Here is a 16,958-nt window from a genome sequence, read left to right as displayed (position 1 = left end):
GCACACGAGCTGTTCCGGCCTCTCCCTCTCCACCACCTGGACACGCTCAGCAACCATGTCGGCAGCAGCAAAGGTACCACCCGCCTCCCTCCCGCCCCAGTCCAGCCGCGCACCGTCGCAAGTGCTCACCCTCTCCCCCCCCCTCGCTTGCTGCGCGCTCCCCCAGGACCCGATGGCAGGCCACCCGGGCCACCTCACCCAGGAGCACAAGGCCATCCTCCAGCAGGTCCGTCTCTCCCATCCCTCCTCTCTCGAGACGCGTGTCTCCCCATCGCGAGACGCGCCTCATCTCACGCCGTCACTGACCCTCTCCTCCTCCTCCTCGCAACAGTTCAAGCAGGAGCTCGCCGCAGAGGGCTACTACGACCCGGAGAAGCACGACGATGCCATGCTCTTGTCCGTCCCACTCCCTCTCCCAACTCGCTCCCTCCACCTCGGGAGCTCACCTCGCACCCTCGTTTGACAGGCGGTTCCTCCGCGCGCGCAAGTTTGACGTGCCCAAGGCCAAGATCATGTGGATCGACACCCAGAAGTGGAAGCAGTCGTTCCACGTCGACGAGCTGTACGACACGTTCGACTACTCGGAGAAGGCCGCCGTCGACAAGCTGTACCCGCGCTTCTACCACAAGACGGACAAGGACGGCCGCCCCGTCTACATCGAGCAGCTCGGCAAGCTCGACCTCGGCGAGCTGTACAAGGTGACGACCCCGGAGCGCCAGATGCAGTCGCTCGTCGTCGAGTACGAAAAGTTCCAGCGCGACCGCCTCCCGATCTGCTCCGAGCTCCAGGGCCACGTCGTCGAGACGTCGTGCACCATCATGGACCTCAAGGGCGTCGGCCTGAGCCAGTTCTGGAAGGTCAAGGGCTACGTCCAGGAGGCATCGAGCAGTGCGTCCCCGTCTCTCTCTCTGTGTCTCTCGGGGGTCGAATATCGCACTCACGTCTCGCACGTCGCTACCCCACAGTCTCGCAGAACAACTACCCCGAGTCGATGGGCAAGTTCTACATCATCAACGCGCCGTGGGCCTTCTCGACCGTGTGGTCGCTCGTCAAGGGCTGGCTCGACGAGGCGACCGTCGCCAAGATCCACATCCTCGGCTCGGGCTACAAGGACGACCTCCTCAAGCAGGTGCCCGCCGCGTCCCTCCCCAAGTTCCTCGGCGGCGCGTGCGACTGCCCCGAGGGCTGCTCCCTGTCGGACGCCGGGCCCTGGCACGGCAAGACCAAGGCCGAGACGGTCGCCGCGCTCGACAAGCTCAAGAAGAGCGTCAGCGTCGAGCGGGGCCCCGACATGGGTCGCATCGCGCCCCCGGGCCAGGATGCGAGCGTCGTCCCGGCCTGAGCGTCCTTCGTCCCTGCTCGGCTCTCCGCACCTCTCTCTCTCGTCACGACCCACGACTCGTCCTCGCCTTTCCCCCTCCCCTCGACCGCCATCTATTCTTCTCCCTCCTCCTCGTAGACGTTGCCCTCCCCCCCTCCTCGCCAGCGGTCGTCCCTCTCCCCAACCACGACTTGCCCTTGTCCCGATCTAGCGCGGCTGTAACGCAATCTCTTGCATACCCTTTCTCTCTGTCTCTGTCTCGCACGCTCTCGAGAGTCTGGCACGAGAGGCCAAGGTCGACTGAATGCGCTGCATTTCGCGGCTCGTGCTCCCTCCTCGCCTCCTCGCCGTCTACCGCCGCCGCGCTCGCCTCGTACAACCCACCGACCCAACGAGGAACACAAAAGAGAGGCGGCTGTGAGAGCGCCGGAAAGAGGAAGGAGAATCGGGAAGAGGGGACGAGGAGAGGCGGGAACGAGGAGGGAGACGGCGACAAGGAGGAGGAGCCGCGGTTTTGTCTACTTCTGGATGGCGCCGTACACGGTCCACTTCTTGTCGTGGATCTGCGGCTTGCCTTCTGGCGAACCCGGGATGTCCTTCTTCAGCTTCTGCTTGGCGGGTCGTGCGAGGCGAGGCGAGGTGCCGTGGACGAGGTCGACCAGGGGAGGGGAGGCGAACGAGAAAGGAAGGCAGAGGTCAGCTTCGCGTTCAGGATGGCCGAAGAGAGACGCAAGGAGGGAGAGGGACGGACCAGCTTCTCGAACACGCAGCCGTTGTACACGCGCTCCTCCTTCCGGCAGTGGTAAAACTCCTGCGCAACGCAAACCGGAGAGCTGCATTAGCTCCTCTCTGACCGAGTACGAGAGTCGCCAAAGCGCGAAACGAGTGCGGCGCACCTGGTTGTTCCGCTCCAAGCACTGCCAGTGCGCGTCGAACTCCTTCAGGCAGGTCGAGCGGACCTTGGCGATGCTGCGGGCAAAGGTGGGTCAGTGCGTGTCGCCCGGGGCATCAAGGACGGGCTCGAGAGGAGGGAGAGGGACGCACAGGTCCTGCGCACAGCGCGTGACTTTCCGGCCCTCAGCGAGGCAGTGCGCCGGATCCCGACTCTCGGCCTTGCACAGCATAAAGTCCTCTGCGGGTGCGGGACCGAGTCAGTGGCCAGTCGACGGAGAAGGCGCAGGAGGACAAGAGGGGGGGGCGCACCGTTGTAGGGCTTGCAGTACTCGCCGATGAAGAACGAGGCCGACTTGAGCGGGGCAGAGGTCACGCCGAGCTCGTCGACGTGCGGGACCGACGCCGGCATCGGGGTGGGCCTGCGAGGTTGCGAGAGAGCATGGCGGGGCGGGTGGTGCACGGCGAGGGCGGTGAGGTGAGGCGAGAGCGGGGGGAGATGGAGGAGGGGGAGGAGGGACGAGGTCAGCTCCTGATCGGCGACGACGCGTCGAGAGGAAGTGAGAGTGGGCGCACTCGACATAGTCCTTGGTCGGGAACCTGGTGGGCGGCACGGGCGGGCACGGCGGGGCGAGCGAGGGTCAGCAACCTGGTCGAATCGGAGTGGAGCGAGAGCGCGAGGGCTCACTTGGCCTCGCGGTGGGTCGACTGTGGGTGCGCGTGCGACAGTCAGTAGGGCAACAGGGTGCGAACAGGGAGCTGGGACGCACCATGCTGAGCGGAGTGAGGAGGAAGCGAGGCCAGAGGTTGGTGCCGCCTCTCGCCCTCGTCGACCGCCAGACGAACCGCTCGCTCCACCCGCTGGCTCGGCTAGACTGCTCTCGCACTCGCTTGCCTGTCCTCCACGCTTGCCGCCTCCTGCGACCCGAGCCTCGTCGAGCGGGTGCGTTCCTCCCTCCTCTCCTCCTCTCGTCCGCCCCCCGCACTGACCACCTTCCCGCACGCCCACAGCCCTCCTTCGACGTGTGCTCTTCGTCAAGACGATCAGCTAGGGTCAATACATCTGTCCGTCCGACCCATACCTCATCTAGGTGAGCCGCTGCCTTCCTCTCCACCTATCGCCCGCGTTCGTTTCGCTCGCGCCGATGCCTGACGCACATCCCGCCATTCTGCAGAGCTCTACCGCCATGGAAGAGTCACCGTTGGTCTTTGTCGAGCGATGGAGCGCTCAGCTGCGAGGTGCGTTCCCGCCTTGGGCCACCTATTCTCGCCGAGCAACCCTGACGAACCGCCCTTCCCAGCACTGCAGGAGTCGCAAGACGTCGCCTCGTCCGCCGCCACCCTTCAAGACCTCTCGAAAGAGCTCACGACCCGTGCGGCAGACCTGCCGCCGTATGAGCTGCGCCGCTGCGAGCGGGTGCGTCCCCTCTCCCTCCTCTCCTCCCTCTCGTCCTCTCGACTGACGCCGCGCTGTGCACCTCGCGCAGGACCTCAAGGTCGTACAAGACGCTATCGCGACGTCGAAAGCTGCGGCTGCGCCCAAGAGCAAGTTCAGCTTCAAGCGCGCAGCGCCGGCACCCGGCGCACCGACCTCGTCCACCTCTCGTCCGGCCGTCGCCCGTCCTCTCGCTCGTCCAGCTCCGATGCCGCGCCCGACAACCTCGCCCGTCCCTTCAACTGCCTTGACGCTCGCCTCGCGCACCGACGCACACCTCACCTCGGCGTCCCTCTCGCGCACCGACCCCTCGTCCCCTGCCTCGCCCTCGTCCGGCGGCGCTCTCGCCCTCACCGCCCTCACGCGCTGTCTCGTCGACCTGCGGGACGTCGATCCGTTCAGTGCCCTGTACTTGACGGACCTGCGCGAGTGTGTCGTGCTCTTGCCGGACGGCGGCGGCGCTCGAGGGGGACGAGGAGGAGGGAGCGCGCTCGTGCAGGGGTGCGAGGGCTGCGTGGTTGCGCTCGCGGTACATCAGGTGCGCTCTCTCTTTCCTTTCTACCTCCTCTCGCCCTCCCGAACGGTCTCTGACTCGTGCCTCCCCCTTCCTCCTTGCGCGTGCGCCCTCGCCCACCGCAGTTCCGCATGCACGACTCGACTCGGTGCGCTGTCCTCCTCGAGGCGGGCAGCAATCCTGTCATCGAGCGCTGCAAGGGCTTGCGGTTCGGGCCGTACCCTCATGAGCAGGTGCGTTGCGCTCTGTCTCTCTCTGTCTCGCTCGGTCCCTCTCTCGCGCCTCGCGAACTGACACTCTGCTCTCGCCCGCAGCAGCAGCCACCTTCCTCGACCGCCCACGACACGCCCGTACCGCGCCCGATCCCGCCACTCCAAGTGCAGGACTTTGACGACCCGTTCGCGACGCCCGACCGGCCCTCGCCCAACTGGCGGGCCCTCTCGCCGGCCGAGCACGACGCTTTCTCGGACGCTCTCGTGCGACGGGAGGAGCGAGGGACAGCGTGGCACGAGGCGAGGGACCGAGCGGTACGGCTGTGCGAGACGTAGCTGGTGCTGGACAAGGGTATCGCGTTGCAAAGCCGGGTATCCGGAACTCGACCTCGGTACGAGCCCGAGGAGGAGAGAGGAGGGGGAGAGGACAACTACTCGAGCTCTTCGTCGTCGACGGGGCGGACGACGGTCGGCTCGGGGAAAGAGCCTGCGAGAGAGGGCAAGCGTGAGCGGGCAAGGTCGCGAGGAAGGAGAGAGCGAGGAGACGCACCGTCGGCATCTTTGAAGCTCACGCCGAGCTCCTCGCCCTCGCTCCTGCAGGCCGAGTATCTGGTCAGGGTGTGCGCAGAGAATCTGAGGGAGGGAGAGAGAGAGACGGGACGCACACGCCCCACTTTGCCGCTCCGCTGCTCTCGTCGCGGAGCTCGACCCACTTGTCCGTCTCGTTGCCGTCGGCGTCGCGGTGTGGTGCGTCGAGGCGCCACAGGGCGAGGTCGTCTGCGGCGGTCGGGAGGGCCGACGAGGCGAGGTCGGGGTCGTCGTCGGACGCGGACGATGCGGTCGAGGCGAGGGCGGTGAGGGCGAGGGCGCGCAGGTCCGAGAGGGTGGTCGTGGGCGTGACGGGGAGAATGAGGGTGGCTGTGCGGGTGCAGAGGTCAGCACTCGGGTGTAGAGGACGACGGCGCAGGGCGAGGTGGAGCTGGACTCACTCTTGGAGACCTTGAGGCGGAGCGTCGACAGCGGGTGAGGGCGAGGCTGCTCGTGTAGAGAGTCAGTGAGTGCCTTGTGCAGGTGGGCGAGGCAGACTGACCATTGTGCGAGGCTGTGGTGGTGCAGGTCCGGCAAGAGAGACGACGAGGCGATGAGGACGAGCGAGACGAACGAAGCTCGCCTCTGCTCCAGCACCGCACCTGCTACCATGAGCCTGCGCTCTGTCCACTGTGCTCTCAGGCCAGCACTGCGCTGCGCCACTTCTGCGCGTCCAGCCCCGCTCGCCGCCCTCCTACCCTCGTCCTCCCGATCCCCCCTCCTCCTCATCAGCCCGACCTCGAGCTCCCACCACCTCGGCCTCGTGCGCACCAAGAAGACCAAGGCCAAGAAGCCCGACGACCCGGACTACGACTCGACCCCGCCGAGCAAGGGCAAGGGCAAGAAGCACGGCAAGGGCCACATGGTCACCGAGCAAGAGCTCCTCGACACCCAGCTCCCCGGCGAACAGTTCGAGCTCAAGCAGATCGAGGACCACATGGACGCCGCCGTCGACCGCCTCCGCGTCGCCCTCAAGCAGGTCGTCGGCCGCGTCGGTCGCGTCTCGCCCGGTGCGCCCTCACTCGTTTCCCACCGTCTCGAGAGCGCCACGAGCCTGACTCGCGTTCGTTCCTCGCCCACAGCTCTCCTCGACAACGTGCGCGTCGAGACCCCCGAGGGCAAGCGCCCGCTCAACGAGTTCGCGACCGTCACCGTCAAGGACGGCAAGGACCTCCTCGTCTCCTGCTACGAAGAAGCCGTTGCGTGCCCTCTCTCTCTCCTCGTTCCGTCCACGAGCTCTCGCCCTGACTCCTCACCCCCTCGCACAGGGCGTCAAACCCGTCACGGCCGCCATCTACGCCTCGCCGCTCAACCTGGCGCCCCAACCCGCCGGTGCCACCTCGCTGCGCGTCCCGGTCCCGCGCGCCGACTGGGACAAGCGTCAGTCGCTCGTGCGCGACGCGCAGAACCTGTGCGAGAAGGCGCGCATCGCCGTTCGCCAGGTCCGCATCGACGGCCAGAAGGAGATCAAGCGCGACCAGGACGCAAAGATTGTCGGCAAGGACGAGGCGCGCACAGAGGGCAAGAAGGTGCGTCTCGCTCGTCTCTCTTTCCTTGAGCGACCGAGGAGGACGACGAGCCCTGACGGACCCTCGGCCCGCCATGCAGCTCGACGAGGCGACCAAGAAGAAGACGGCCGAGGTCGACCGCATCTTCGAGGACGCCAAGAAGGTGTACGTCCTCTCCCTTTCTCTCTCTCCCTCTCTCTTTCCTGCTCGCCGTACACTGTCTGACGCTTCTCTCCCTCTCGCAGGCTCATGGACGAGTAGACACCGAGCCTGTATTTCATACCGCATCCTCTTCTTCTCCCTTCGAGCGCGAGGAACGTCGAGAGTGGCGCGCGCACCGTGTCGTCGCGTGCGCCCACTCGAGTCGTGTCATGGATCGCAGTTCGACGTCGCCGGTCCTCTCGAGAGCGCTCGCAAGCTCGCTTCGCGACCTTCTCGAGTCGGCCTTCCTCGAGAGAACGGCTCCAGCTCGCCCACATGCCTCTCGCAGAACACGCAAAGCTTCATTCCGTCGCCTTGCACTTCGATGCCAAGCCTTAGATGCGCTGCGACGCGCAGAGGGCAAGCGACAGGCGAGAAAGCGCGGCGCACGAAGAGGCATCGAGTGCGCGCAGCGGTGCAGCCCGCAAGGCAAAGACAGGCTCGCCGGTCTCTCAGTCGAGCCAGAGGAAGATGTTCGCAGCGCAGGACAGGTTGCACGCGACAGTACAAAGGGAACCTCGCCCGCTCACTTGCGGTTGGCCCTCTTGACCGCCTTGTCGAACTTGGTCCTCTTCCTCGGCCCACCCTCGCCCGCCGCCGCGCCGACACCGCTCGTGCCCCTCGAGTCAAGATCGCGCTCCTGGGGCGCGACCTTTGCGCGCTTCATGCCGCGCATCGACTCGTACGCCTTCTCGCGCCGCTTCTCGCCGCGGTCGTCGCCGAGGATGTCGTCGAACTCGGCGCCGAACCCGCCGAGGCGTCGCTTGCCGCCTGCGCCGGCACCGAGCCCGCCGAACGCGACCTCGGCCTCCTGGGCACGGCGTGCGCGGCCCTCCTTCTTCGACATGTGCTTGCGCGTAAAGTGGTCCATCTCGTACTCCTCGAGCTTCTTGAGGTGGCGCGCCGTGCCCGACTGGAGCGAGGGGTCGTACGAGACCGACAGGCCCGAGGTCGCCTCGGCGTAGGGCGTCGACGACGACATCGAGGTCGACATGTCCGAGATGAGGTGCGAGCCCGGGTCGCGGTCGCGCTTCGAGCGCTTGCCTGCGCACGAGGAGAAAGCGTGAGCATGACGAGGCTTGCGGAGCGATACAGAGAGAGGAAAGGTGGGCGCACCCTTTGCGGGCCCCTCGATGTAAGGCATGGCGGCGACTCGGGGCGGACGGTACACGCCTGCGCGCTCCTCGGCCTCGAGGTCGTCCTCCTCCTCGGACTGGGTGCGGTCGAGCACGAGGTTGGACGGGTTCGGGCGGAACGCAAGCGGGTCTGCGAGGCGGACGAGGGCGACAGGGTCAGTCGCGAGAACCGGCGAAGGGGAGAGAGGGAGAGGGGAGTGACGAGACGCACCGTTGAGCACGTCCTCCTCGTTCTGCGCGCCCTCCTCGTCGTACTGGTCGGCCTTGCGGACGAGCTTCTCGACCTGGTACTTGAGCTTCTGCTCGAGCGGGGCAATCTTCTCGAGGACGACGCGCAGCTTGACGAGCTGGTGGACGACGGTGGCGGGCCCGTCCGTGTCGGTAAGGGACCGGCCGTTGAGCTTGAGCGAGAAGAGGGCGACGAGGTGCTGGAGGTACGACACGAGGAGGTGGTTCTTGAGCGATAGGAGCGAGATGCCCGAGGGGTAGCTGAGGTCGGTGGTCGACGCGAGGCTGTGTGCGGCGCGCTCGTCAGTGGCTCAGAGCGAGAGAGAGAGAGGAAGAGGGACGGACCGGTGCTTCCAGGTGTCTGCCGAGTCCTTTACGGCTGCGACGCCCGACTTGACCTCGCGGAGGAGGTTGCGGAGCTGGGCGAGGTCTTGCGGGCTCGGGTTGGCGCTGTCGCCGGCGGCGGCGGCAGGTTCGGGAGATGCTGATCGAGAGCTCATGGCAGCAAGTGCGGCTCCAGGAGAGAGCGAGGTGGAGAGCAGGGACGAGGAGGCGAGGGCGAGCTCGAGGACGAGAGGCCGGCTTGGTCCCGACCGTCTCGCATCCACTGCGCACCTAGGGCTAGCCCTGCCAGCCTTACGTTCAGCGCAGACTGTCAGTCCACTCTCTGGCCCCTCGAACGCACGCAGAGCGGTCGACTGACGCCGCCTACTTCCCCATCAGCTCGCGTCCTCATCTCCTCTTCACGAATCCTCGTCACCCACACCACCAGGACCGCCAGCCCCTCGCTCAAGCCAGTGAGCACATGTCTCTCGAGCCCCAACGAAACTCACAAGGCTCACCCGACACGCTCTCGCAGTGGTCAACCTCCTCGGCGCGACCCTCCCCGACCGCAAGCTCGTCAAGGTCAGCCCTCGCCTCGATGCGCCGCATTCTGCTCGTGCAGCCTCGTCGAGCCACCTTCCGAGCACCGGCTGACCCTCGCATCCCCTGCAGATCGCGCTCTTGGCGTTCTACGGCGTCAACCACCACACGTCGGCCCGCATCATGGCACGCCTCCAGTTTCACGACCAGATGCGCGTCCAGGACCTCAGCGAGCCCCAGCTCAACGCCCTCTCGGCCCTCCTCTCGGCACCCGCCGCTGCCCCTCGCCCTTCCACCCCGCTCCTCCCCTTCTCCCTCTCGTCCTCGTCCTCTTCCGCAGCCGCCTCGTCCTCTTCGTCCTCGTCCTCGACCGACCTCCTCGCCCGCGACCCTCCTCCTCTCAACGCCGACCCGCTCCCGAACCTCGTCCTCGAGGAGGACCTTAAGCGCGCGCGCCGCGCCGACATCGCCCACCACCGCACGGTCGGCACCCTCAAGGGTCGCCAGCACGCCATGGGCCTCCCCGTGCGCGGTCAGCGCAACCGCACCAACGCCAAGACGGCCAAGAAGCTCAACCGCATCGAGCGCAGGGTCTACTCGACGGGCGCGGCGGCGGGCTTTGCGGGTCAGGGGTGTGTCCGGCTTCTCTCGCCTCGACTCGTCGGTTCAGCCGCGTCGTGTCGCAGCGTCGCACGATGGCGTGCCCGTTGCTCCCCTCGCGAGACTGACTCAGGCCTCTCGCCCGCCCCGCAGCTCTGCGTCGTACAGCCGGTCGCCTGTCCTCGACTCGCTCCGGACACTGCACGCCTCGTCGGGCCGTCCCTCTCTCTCGGCCCTCTTCCGGTAGTCCCTCTCCTTGATAGTCTCGCAAGCAGCAGTATCGCATGCAGGTCTCGTGCTCGCTCGGCGACGAGAGAGGCGAGTTTCGAGAGAGCGACGGCATCTCTACGCGGCGAGTCGACCGCTACAGCTTTCACTGGTCCGAGACTGGCCTGCGTGAGCTTCGTAGTAGTCCGCGAGCGAGTCTGCTGCCTTTGCGCGGCCCTGCAAGCTGCGCCAGTTGGCGAGAGGCGAGCGAGAGATGCGCGTGCCCTCCTCGCGTCCCTTCTTGTCCTCCTACCTCTCACTTCGCGCACTCGCTCTCGCCGCGAGCAAGCCCGCCCTGCCCAGTCGGCCCTCTCGACCCTCCAGAGCACCCTCCTCACGCCCCTACCACCGCCCGCACCCCCTCCTCGTCGCCCCTCCTCGTCATCAGCCCCGCGTCCGAGCACGACCCCTCTCGCTTCAACAACCTCCTGAGCCTCGCTCGCGACTGCTCGGCAGCCAGTTCAACCACCTCCGTCCCGCTCTCGACCCGTTTGCCGCTCCAGCAAGGTGCGTCTGGCTCGCCCTCTCTCGTCAAACCCTCCTGCGCCATCCTCGGCCCTTCTCGGTCCAGCAGAACAGCGAACTGACCTCTCTGGACCCTGCAGAACAACATGTCCGACGTCAAGGATAAAAAGACCAAGTCCGGCGTCAAGTCGGAGCACCCGCACCACGCTCAGCGCCAGCAGAGCGCGCGCCCTGTCACCTCAAGCGCTCCGACTCGCCCCAGCCGCCCAACGTCCGCGCTCGCGACGAGCTCCGCCGCCGCCACCTCGTCCACGCCCGCGTCCTCGACGCCCCAGACGGGCACCATCTCGTCGCCGCCGGGCCTCGCGTCCGACAACGACACGCCACGCCCGCGCTCCCGACCAAGCGCGCCGGTCTGCAACCGACCTCGGCCGCCGAGCCTGCGCTCCGGGCCCCGTCGCCCGGTACCACGTCGAGCAGCAGCACCGCGAGCACCAACAAGCCGCACCGCACGCGCTCGCGCCGTCGTCGCGAGGAGCCCTCGGGCCTCTTCTCGGCCGCCGCCGACGAGGAGTCGCACGTCGAGGGCAAGGAGACCGAGGGCGTCGACGAGTCGGGGACCCAGGACCTGTTCGACACGCCGAGTGCGCCCATCCTCGCCGAGCCGCCGCACCCGTCGACGTCGGCCATGCCCATCGGCAGAACCCGCTCGACTGCGCCCGCCGTCGTCGGCGGTCCGACCGACACGCCGGCCTGGGTCCACGGGCTCATGCACGACTACATGCGCCAGGGCAAGGAGCTCGCCGCCCCCACCGAGCGCATCGCTGAGCTCGAGGGCCGCGAGGCCGTCCACGTCGCCCAGGTCGACGCGCACGAGCGCCGCGAGGCCGTCCTCGTCGCCCGGGTCGCCGAGCTCGAGCGCGAGGCGGCGGCGGGCCGTAGCAGCCGCATCGGCGGCCACGATGGTGCGCAGACGGTTGGGCAGGGCGGCGAGCGCGGCGAGCGCGGCGGAGAGGAGGGCGGAGCGGGAGGGGGCTCGGGCGTGGCTGCGGCTCTCCTGCGCCGCAACGTCCTGCCGAGCCGGTCGTCGTCGGGCGTCGAGACGATCGTCATCGACGACTCGGACTCGAGCCGCGACATGAGCCGCGACTCGGACCTCGTCGTGTTGGGCCCGCCTGCCCGCAAGACGCCGAGCACGGCGCACCGCAGCACGCTCTGCCCCGACCTGTCGACCTCGCCCGACACCCCGTCGCCTGTCCGTGACGCCGAGCCGATTTCTCGCTGGGACTCGACGAGCTCGTCGCTCGGCGACATCTCGGTCGGCTCGACGGCGGCAGTCGCAGGCGACGACGACCGGCACCAGGCCGCGTTCGGCCAGGACAACACCGAGTCGTACGACGCGAGCATGTCGTCCGTCGGCGACAGCAGCGGCGAGATCGGCGGCGCGTCGACGTTCGAGGAGAGCCAGGGCGGCGCGAGCTCGTCGGGCTCGACCGGCACCGCCGTGTACCGCGACGGTGCGTCTCTCTTTCTCTTCTCCTTTGGCATCGTCGCCCTCAACTGACAGCTTGATGCGCACGCAGACGTCGAGTCGGACTGGTCGCTGCGCACCGACTCGCAGCTTGAGCCGTCGCAGGCTCCCCAGCCCTCGCAGCTCACTGTGCCCGCCACCACGCCGACTGCCGCCGCCGCCACGCCGACTGCCGCCGCCGCCACGCCGACCGCCGCCGCCGCCACGTCGACCGCCACCGCTCCTCCTCCTCCCGCACCCCTCCTCGACGAGCTCTCGGGCCTCACCCTCGACTCGCACGACGTCGAGGAGAGCGAGACGCAGGAGTCGCTCAAGGTGCGCGCTCCCGGCGCGTGGCCCGCCGACTGGAGCGACGAGGAGGTATCTCAGTACCTCGACGCGTTGGAGACGCAGGGGGACATCTCCGTTGGCGTCTCGCGCTGAGGCGGCGTCGAGCGCGGGCGTCGTGCGCGATGAGGAGGAGGAGGAGGAGGAGGTCGAGCCCGCTTCTGATAGTCTGTCCCTCGTCGTTTTCTCTCTCTCGCTCTCCCCCTCCTGTCTCTCTTCGTGCCACTGCGATTTGTCGTACCCCTGCTTGCAGTCTACCCGTGCCTTCCTTGTCATCGACGTCCGTCACAGAGAGCGAGAGCGAGAGTGAGCCGAGCCGAGTCTGTCGACGAGCGAGAGCCGCTCGGACCTCGAGTTGCGGTGCGAGGACCTCGGCTCTCGGTACCTCTTGCGCGAGAGGCGAGGAACAGCAGACACTGTGCGAGAGGACGCAGGGCTTCCTCTGAGGTCCGTCCGGACGACGTTCGACTTGAGAAGGCGGGTGCGGAGGAGAGTCGCCTCTGAGCTCGTCTCTCTGCACGCCTCGCACTCGTGAACCTATCATTCCTTGCGAGAAGGCTCTCTAGCGAGGCTCTCGCACGACGTCGAGCGAGAGAGCAGTCGAGCAGAGCCGAAGCGACGGTCGGAACGAGCGAGCGCGCTCCACAAGGGCAGCCAGGAGCAGCGCTCGAGCCAAAAAGAAACAGAGCAAAAGGGAGTGTCCTGCCGCACGCACCGCCTAAGCCAAGGTTTCCCAAGCCCTGACCGGCATGGTCGTGCAACACTGGGGGCGGACGGGATCAAGAGCAACGACCGCCTAAGCGACAGGGGCACCCACCCCGAAACCGGCATGGTCGCGCTCCGATGGTTGAGAGGAAGCCGACGACCCGGGCGCGTTCGACAAAGGAAAGGCCTACTTTGTTGACGCACGCCGCACGCACTTGGTCGCCCGCTTTCACCATCCTCCTCCTCGTCTCACGGCGCGCCTCGGCTCGGGGAGGTCACCAGCGTCTCGAGCTATTTCCACTGCATGCCTGAGCCAAGAGGCGAGCCCTCAGTGCGGCGAGACGAGGCGAGAGAGCGAGCCAAAGCGAGACGACGAGAGCGCGCGCGCCGCGTCGACTCGCGTCCTCGCGGCTTCTGCGCCGCCCGCCGTCATCTGCGACCGTGCGCGGTATCGCAGACTATTCTTCGACAAGCCACCGGGCCTGGACACCCGCCGCAAGCCCGCGCCCCTGCTGCATGCGACACTGTGCGCCGAGAAGGCGGGCGAGGAGAGCTCGTCGTCGTTGCACGGCCAGCAGCATGTCTTTGTCGGAGCTAAGAACGCTCTCGAACGTGCCGTAGCGAGCTGTGAGAGAGATCCGACCCGTCTGAACGCCGGTGTCGAGAAGCCGCCCGCATGACATTCGCCGCGAGACGAGGTTCGAGGAGGAAGAGGACGCTTTCGAGCTCGCAGCACTGCACTTTTTCGACTCGAAAGGCGCTCGCTCGACCTTTACAGACGTCCGCTCGACGATCCACTCAGAGACGAGACCCGCTCGAGTGACCGGCCGTACGACTTTCGGCGCGAAAGAGGTCGAGCAGGCAATCGTTGCTCTCGGACTCGCACGCCGCACTTGGCGGGCCCGACGCGTCGCTCGTACTCTCGAGCTCGTACTCTCGACTCGTCTTTCACGCAGCGAGACACCTCGCAGAGCTTGCGACAGCTGTGGTCGCCCGAGCTCGGCGTGACAGGAGGAAGCCGAGGGTCAAGTCATTGCAGAGCGAACGCTACCACGGTTCCTGCGCCCGCTCATCGCTCAACTGAGCTGTCGCGACGTGTCTCGAAAGGGACGAGATGGACGACCGACGAGGAGGAGGTCCTGTGGGTCGTCGAGGAGCGAAAGGGTCAGGTCCGTGCGCGCGACGCAGGCGAGTAGGGAAGACGAGGACGCACCTTGCTCGGACCTCGCTCGACGTCAATCGACCGCCGCTGCCCCCTGCTCCACCTCAGGCCGCCGTGCTCCACGACCCGACCTTGCGCACCGCGCCGAGCTCGTCCAGCTGCGCATGCCGAACCTCGAGCGCGCCGCCTGCGACAGGAGCGCCGCTGAACGACGAGCGCTCGTCGTGAAGCTCGACATGAAGGAGGGCATGGCGACGTGGAAGGCGCTAGGGCGTCCGGGCGGGCGAGTCGACCAAGGCGCCCGTGCGTCGGCGGCGAGGATAGGGCGGGACGGGCTTGTCGCGCGTCGACCGCGGCAGGAAGGGGCGGTCGCCGAACGCGAGGGCGCGCAAAAGCTGCTGCTGCTCTGGCGGCGAGCGTCGGGCCCCGTATCCCGGCGCACGCTGCTCGACGACCGGCCGGCGCGGCCGCCGTCCCGCTCGCTGCACCCACCCGCTCACGCTCGCCGTCCTCGCTCACTCGTCCTCCTCCGCTCCCAGGCTCGCCATCTCGTACCCTTCGACGCCGCCCCTCCCCTGATCGAGCCCGCCCATGCCGGCGCCCCTGCGCCGCAAGCTCCGGTACCCGCCGCCGGCGCCGCCATCCCAGGTCGAGCCCTGCGACGCGGCGTGGTGGGCCGCGAGGAGAGAGCGCGCCCAGCGGATGAGGGGAGGGCCGAGGCAGGTCGACAGGACTGCGAGCGGGCGAGAGGGGCCGAGTCAGCGAGTGCGAGGAGGAGATGAGGGGGAGGGGGAGGACGAGGGGAGCGAGGGAGCGAGGCGGGGACGCACGGATGTAAACGATGAACGCGCCGAGGAACAACGCGAGGAACACGATCATGAGGCGCAGCGACGCGTCCATGGCTGCAGTCGTGGTCGAGGACGAGGGGTCGGACGAGGAGGGAGGTGATGAGGCGACGGTGGAGAGTGTGGGCGACGGTGGTGCGTGTGCGGCCGCTCTGCGTGTACACTGAGAGTGCAGTAGTCGGCAGGCTCGCTCGCAGCCCTGCTCGTGGGCTTGAGGGAGAGGGGAGGGCGGAAGGACTTTGGCTGGTGGCCGCGGCGGAGAGTGACCGCCTCACTTTGCGCTCGTCGCTTCTTTGCTCACAAGGACGCTCGCGGTTCGTCCAGATGGCTCAAAGGCACCGGCGCGGCAGAGCCACAGGCCGCCGAACCGAGGCTGAGCCGCACCAAGTCCAGCTCTCGTCGCTCTCTCACCTCGAACCCGGTCTCTGCGTCCTCGAAAGGGGGTGGTATGGTACTGCATCGAGTGAGAGCGAGAAAGGGAAGGAGGGGAGAGAGAGTGGGACAACTGAGGAGGACGAGGGAGGGGGAATCGACGAGGGTGAGAGGCTGCGAGGGGTCGGAAGGAAGGGACAGGGCGTGCGAGGAGGAGACGGCGAGGTATCTGGGTCGGCGAGAGGGACGTAGACAGTCGAGAAGAAGGTCGTGAAGGTCGTGCAAGGCGGACCGGGGCGGACAGGGCGAGGTGCGAGAGGGAAGAAGGGCGACGGCGGTCGTCGACGTTCACGCCCGCAAGAAGCCCTTCTTCTTCGTCGACTGCTGCTGCTGCTGCTGCGGGAGTGAGTGAGGACGTCAGGGAGTGCTCGCGAGCGTCGAGAAGAAGAGGGGAAGGAGGAGAAGAGGAACTGAGGCGCACCTTCTCGGGCGTAAGCGGTCGACCCTGCTCGATCCGGCGCTTCTTGTCCTCGAGCTCGACGCGCTGCTTCTCGAGCGCCTCCTTCATCTCGCGGTGGCGCGCGTACAGCTCCTCCTCGCTCTGCTTAAGCTTGGCCTCCTTCTCGTTGACCTTCTGCTGGAACACCATCTTCATCTCGAGCTCCATCTTGGCCAGCTTGGACTCGTGCAAGGCGCGCTCCTCGGCCATCTTGGCGGCAGGGCTGCGTGAGGGTGTGGCGAGGGAAGAGAGGCGAGAGAGGGTCGGGGAAAGAAGGAGAGGGAGGTGGAAGAGAGAGAGAGTCAGGGAGGGCGCCTCGAGACGAGGAAGAAGAGGGACACGCAGCGACGCACTTGACCTCCTTGAAGACCGAGTGGTCCTGTGCGACGCCCATGGCGAGCAGCTTCTCTGCGCGGTACTGCTCGTAGAGTACGTCGTTGGTGTGCTCCTTGAGCTCCTCCATGTGGGTGCGGACGAGCATCTGGCGCAGCTTGACAAAGTCGCAGTGGTCCTCGTTGTCGACCTCGATCGTGCCCCACGGGTAGGCGCGCCCACGGGCCTGGCGCCCGTCGGACGTGGCGACGACCGTGTCGGACCCGACGACGGCGAACGGGATCTTGCGCTGCGGCGAGGGCGGACGAGTCAGGGCACGCTCGACAACGACGACGACCGACGACGACGACGAAGGAGAGAGAGGGAGAGGGAGCGAGGACGCACGACAATCTCCTCGTTCTCTGCGAGCGTCTCCTCGTCCTCCTGGTCGTACTGCGGGGCCTGGTAGATGTCGATGCGGTGGTGGGCGAGGTCGCTGAGGATGCGGGCCTTGAACTGGGCGACCTCGTCGTCGGTCAAGGTGTCGGCCTTTGCGATGACGGGGATGAGGTTGACGCGCGTGTGGAGGCGGCGCATGAACTCGAGGTCGACGGGCTTGAGCGAGTGGCCGGTGGGCTCGATAAAGTACAGGCAGGCGTGGATGCGGTTGTCGACCGTCTTGTTGCGGTTTACGCGGTTCTCCTGCTCGAGGTACGAGTCGAAGCGGGCCTCGATGTTGTCGAGGATGGGCTTCCAGCCGTCCGAGTTGTTGATAAAGTCGCCGTAGCCGGGCGTGTCGACGACGGTGAGGCGCAGGCGGACGCCGTTCTCCTCGATGTCGGCCGTGATGCTCTCGATGGCGACCGTCTGGGGCCGGTCGTGCTCGGGTCGGGGCACGTCCTTTTTGGCGTACAGGCTCGTGTTGAAGAGGTGTTGACAGGGTCGACTTGCCGATACGTTTACTGACCATAAAGA

At 67.2% G+C, this 16,958-nt stretch overlaps 9 protein-coding genes across 9 annotated transcripts; 4 read left to right on the top strand and 5 right to left on the bottom strand.

The window, feature by feature from the left end:
• Window positions 1-30: 30 nt before the first annotated feature.
• RHOBADRAFT_49359 (uncharacterized protein) lies at window positions 31-1,566 on the top strand. Its single transcript, XM_018415240.1, has 5 exons — window positions 31-73; window positions 167-226; window positions 332-396; window positions 467-888; window positions 966-1,566. The coding sequence occupies exons 1-5, from the start codon at window positions 56-58 to the stop codon at window positions 1,340-1,342; spliced, it is 942 nt and encodes a 313-aa protein (XP_018272922.1). The 5' UTR covers window positions 31-55; the 3' UTR covers window positions 1,343-1,566.
• Window positions 1,567-1,617: 51 nt separating this feature from the next.
• On the bottom strand, window positions 1,618-2,992 carry RHOBADRAFT_66092 (uncharacterized protein). The gene is made up of 8 exons (XM_018418863.1): window positions 2,983-2,992; window positions 2,901-2,920; window positions 2,789-2,812; window positions 2,525-2,634; window positions 2,366-2,453; window positions 2,218-2,290; window positions 2,073-2,132; window positions 1,618-1,932 (listed from the first exon to the last, which is right to left on the bottom strand). The coding sequence occupies exons 1-8, from the start codon at window positions 2,983-2,985 to the stop codon at window positions 1,840-1,842; spliced, it is 471 nt and encodes a 156-aa protein (XP_018272921.1). The 5' UTR covers window positions 2,986-2,992; the 3' UTR covers window positions 1,618-1,839.
• Window positions 2,993-3,059: 67 nt separating this feature from the next.
• RHOBADRAFT_51856 (uncharacterized protein) lies at window positions 3,060-4,709 on the top strand (the record flags this gene model as incomplete). Its single annotated transcript, XM_018416050.1, has 7 exons — window positions 3,060-3,155; window positions 3,224-3,303; window positions 3,388-3,451; window positions 3,514-3,629; window positions 3,700-4,185; window positions 4,287-4,394; window positions 4,476-4,709. The coding sequence occupies exons 3-7, from the start codon at window positions 3,400-3,402 to the stop codon at window positions 4,707-4,709; spliced, it is 996 nt and encodes a 331-aa protein (XP_018272920.1). The 5' UTR covers window positions 3,060-3,155; window positions 3,224-3,303; window positions 3,388-3,399.
• A 5-nt stretch (window positions 4,710-4,714) lies between these two features.
• Window positions 4,715-5,466, bottom strand: RHOBADRAFT_51855 (uncharacterized protein; the record flags this gene model as incomplete). Its single annotated transcript, XM_018416049.1, has 5 exons — window positions 4,715-4,860; window positions 4,924-4,967; window positions 5,039-5,291; window positions 5,363-5,408; window positions 5,460-5,466. Coding segments are annotated over 5 exons (495 nt in total), but the record flags the coding sequence as incomplete, so codon positions are not given.
• Window positions 5,467-5,571: 105 nt separating this feature from the next.
• Window positions 5,572-6,730, top strand: RHOBADRAFT_42082 (uncharacterized protein; the record flags this gene model as incomplete). Its single annotated transcript, XM_018414003.1, has 5 exons — window positions 5,572-5,971; window positions 6,044-6,138; window positions 6,230-6,490; window positions 6,570-6,634; window positions 6,715-6,730. The coding sequence occupies 5 exons, from the start codon at window positions 5,572-5,574 to the stop codon at window positions 6,728-6,730; spliced, it is 837 nt and encodes a 278-aa protein (XP_018272918.1).
• A 410-nt stretch (window positions 6,731-7,140) lies between these two features.
• RHOBADRAFT_51853 (uncharacterized protein) lies at window positions 7,141-8,534 on the bottom strand (the record flags this gene model as incomplete). The annotated part of the gene is made up of 4 exons (XM_018416048.1): window positions 7,141-7,714; window positions 7,787-7,936; window positions 8,018-8,319; window positions 8,380-8,534. 4 exons carry the CDS (start codon window positions 8,532-8,534, stop codon window positions 7,197-7,199), a joined length of 1,125 nt encoding a protein of 374 aa, XP_018272917.1. The 3' UTR covers window positions 7,141-7,196.
• A 367-nt stretch (window positions 8,535-8,901) lies between these two features.
• Window positions 8,902-9,501, top strand: RHOBADRAFT_6782 (uncharacterized protein; the record flags this gene model as incomplete). The annotated part of the gene is made up of 2 exons (XM_018419173.1): window positions 8,902-8,940; window positions 9,031-9,501. Coding segments are annotated over 2 exons (510 nt in total), but the record flags the coding sequence as incomplete, so codon positions are not given.
• Window positions 9,502-14,293: 4,792 nt separating this feature from the next.
• RHOBADRAFT_64605 (uncharacterized protein) lies at window positions 14,294-14,873 on the bottom strand. Its single transcript, XM_018418525.1, has 2 exons — window positions 14,786-14,873; window positions 14,294-14,688 (listed from the first exon to the last, which is right to left on the bottom strand). The coding sequence occupies exons 1-2, from the start codon at window positions 14,853-14,855 to the stop codon at window positions 14,471-14,473; spliced, it is 288 nt and encodes a 95-aa protein (XP_018272915.1). The 5' UTR covers window positions 14,856-14,873; the 3' UTR covers window positions 14,294-14,470.
• Window positions 14,874-15,227: 354 nt separating this feature from the next.
• Window positions 15,228-16,953, bottom strand: RHOBADRAFT_51850 (uncharacterized protein; the record flags this gene model as incomplete). Its single annotated transcript, XM_018416047.1, has 5 exons — window positions 15,228-15,568; window positions 15,654-15,894; window positions 16,025-16,293; window positions 16,389-16,850; window positions 16,897-16,953. The coding sequence occupies 5 exons, from the start codon at window positions 16,951-16,953 to the stop codon at window positions 15,521-15,523; spliced, it is 1,077 nt and encodes a 358-aa protein (XP_018272914.1). The 3' UTR covers window positions 15,228-15,520.
• Window positions 16,954-16,958: the final 5 nt, after the last annotated feature.

Source organism: Rhodotorula graminis (assembly GCF_001329695.1).
Source record: "Rhodotorula graminis WP1 unplaced genomic scaffold RHOBAscaffold_3, whole genome shotgun sequence".
NCBI classification, from domain to species: domain Eukaryota; kingdom Fungi; phylum Basidiomycota; class Microbotryomycetes; order Sporidiobolales; family Sporidiobolaceae; genus Rhodotorula; species Rhodotorula graminis.
This window is presented reverse-complemented; position numbering and strand designations above follow the sequence as displayed.

Coding starts and splice junctions, on each gene's coding strand:
- RHOBADRAFT_49359 (XM_018415240.1), top strand. Junction 227..331: donor ACAAGGCCATCCTCCAGCAG/GTCCGTCTCTCC, acceptor TCCTCGCAACAG/TTCAAGCAGGAGCTCGCCGC. Junction 889..965: donor CGTCCAGGAGGCATCGAGCA/GTGCGTCCCCGT, acceptor GCTACCCCACAG/TCTCGCAGAACAACTACCCC.
- RHOBADRAFT_66092 (XM_018418863.1), bottom strand. Junction 2,635..2,788: donor CCGACCAAGGACTATGTCGA/GTGCGCCCACTC, acceptor GCAACCTCGCAG/GCCCACCCCGATGCCGGCGT. Junction 1,933..2,072: donor GCTGCGTGTTCGAGAAGCTG/GTCCGTCCCTCT, acceptor CGACCCGCCAAG/CAGAAGCTGAAGAAGGACAT.
- RHOBADRAFT_64605 (XM_018418525.1), bottom strand. CDS start 14,855: ATGGACGCGTCGCTGCGCCTCATGATCGTGTTCCTCGCGTTGTTCCTC. Junction 14,689..14,785: donor CGCGTTCATCGTTTACATCC/GTGCGTCCCCGC, acceptor GCCCGCTCGCAG/TCCTGTCGACCTGCCTCGGC.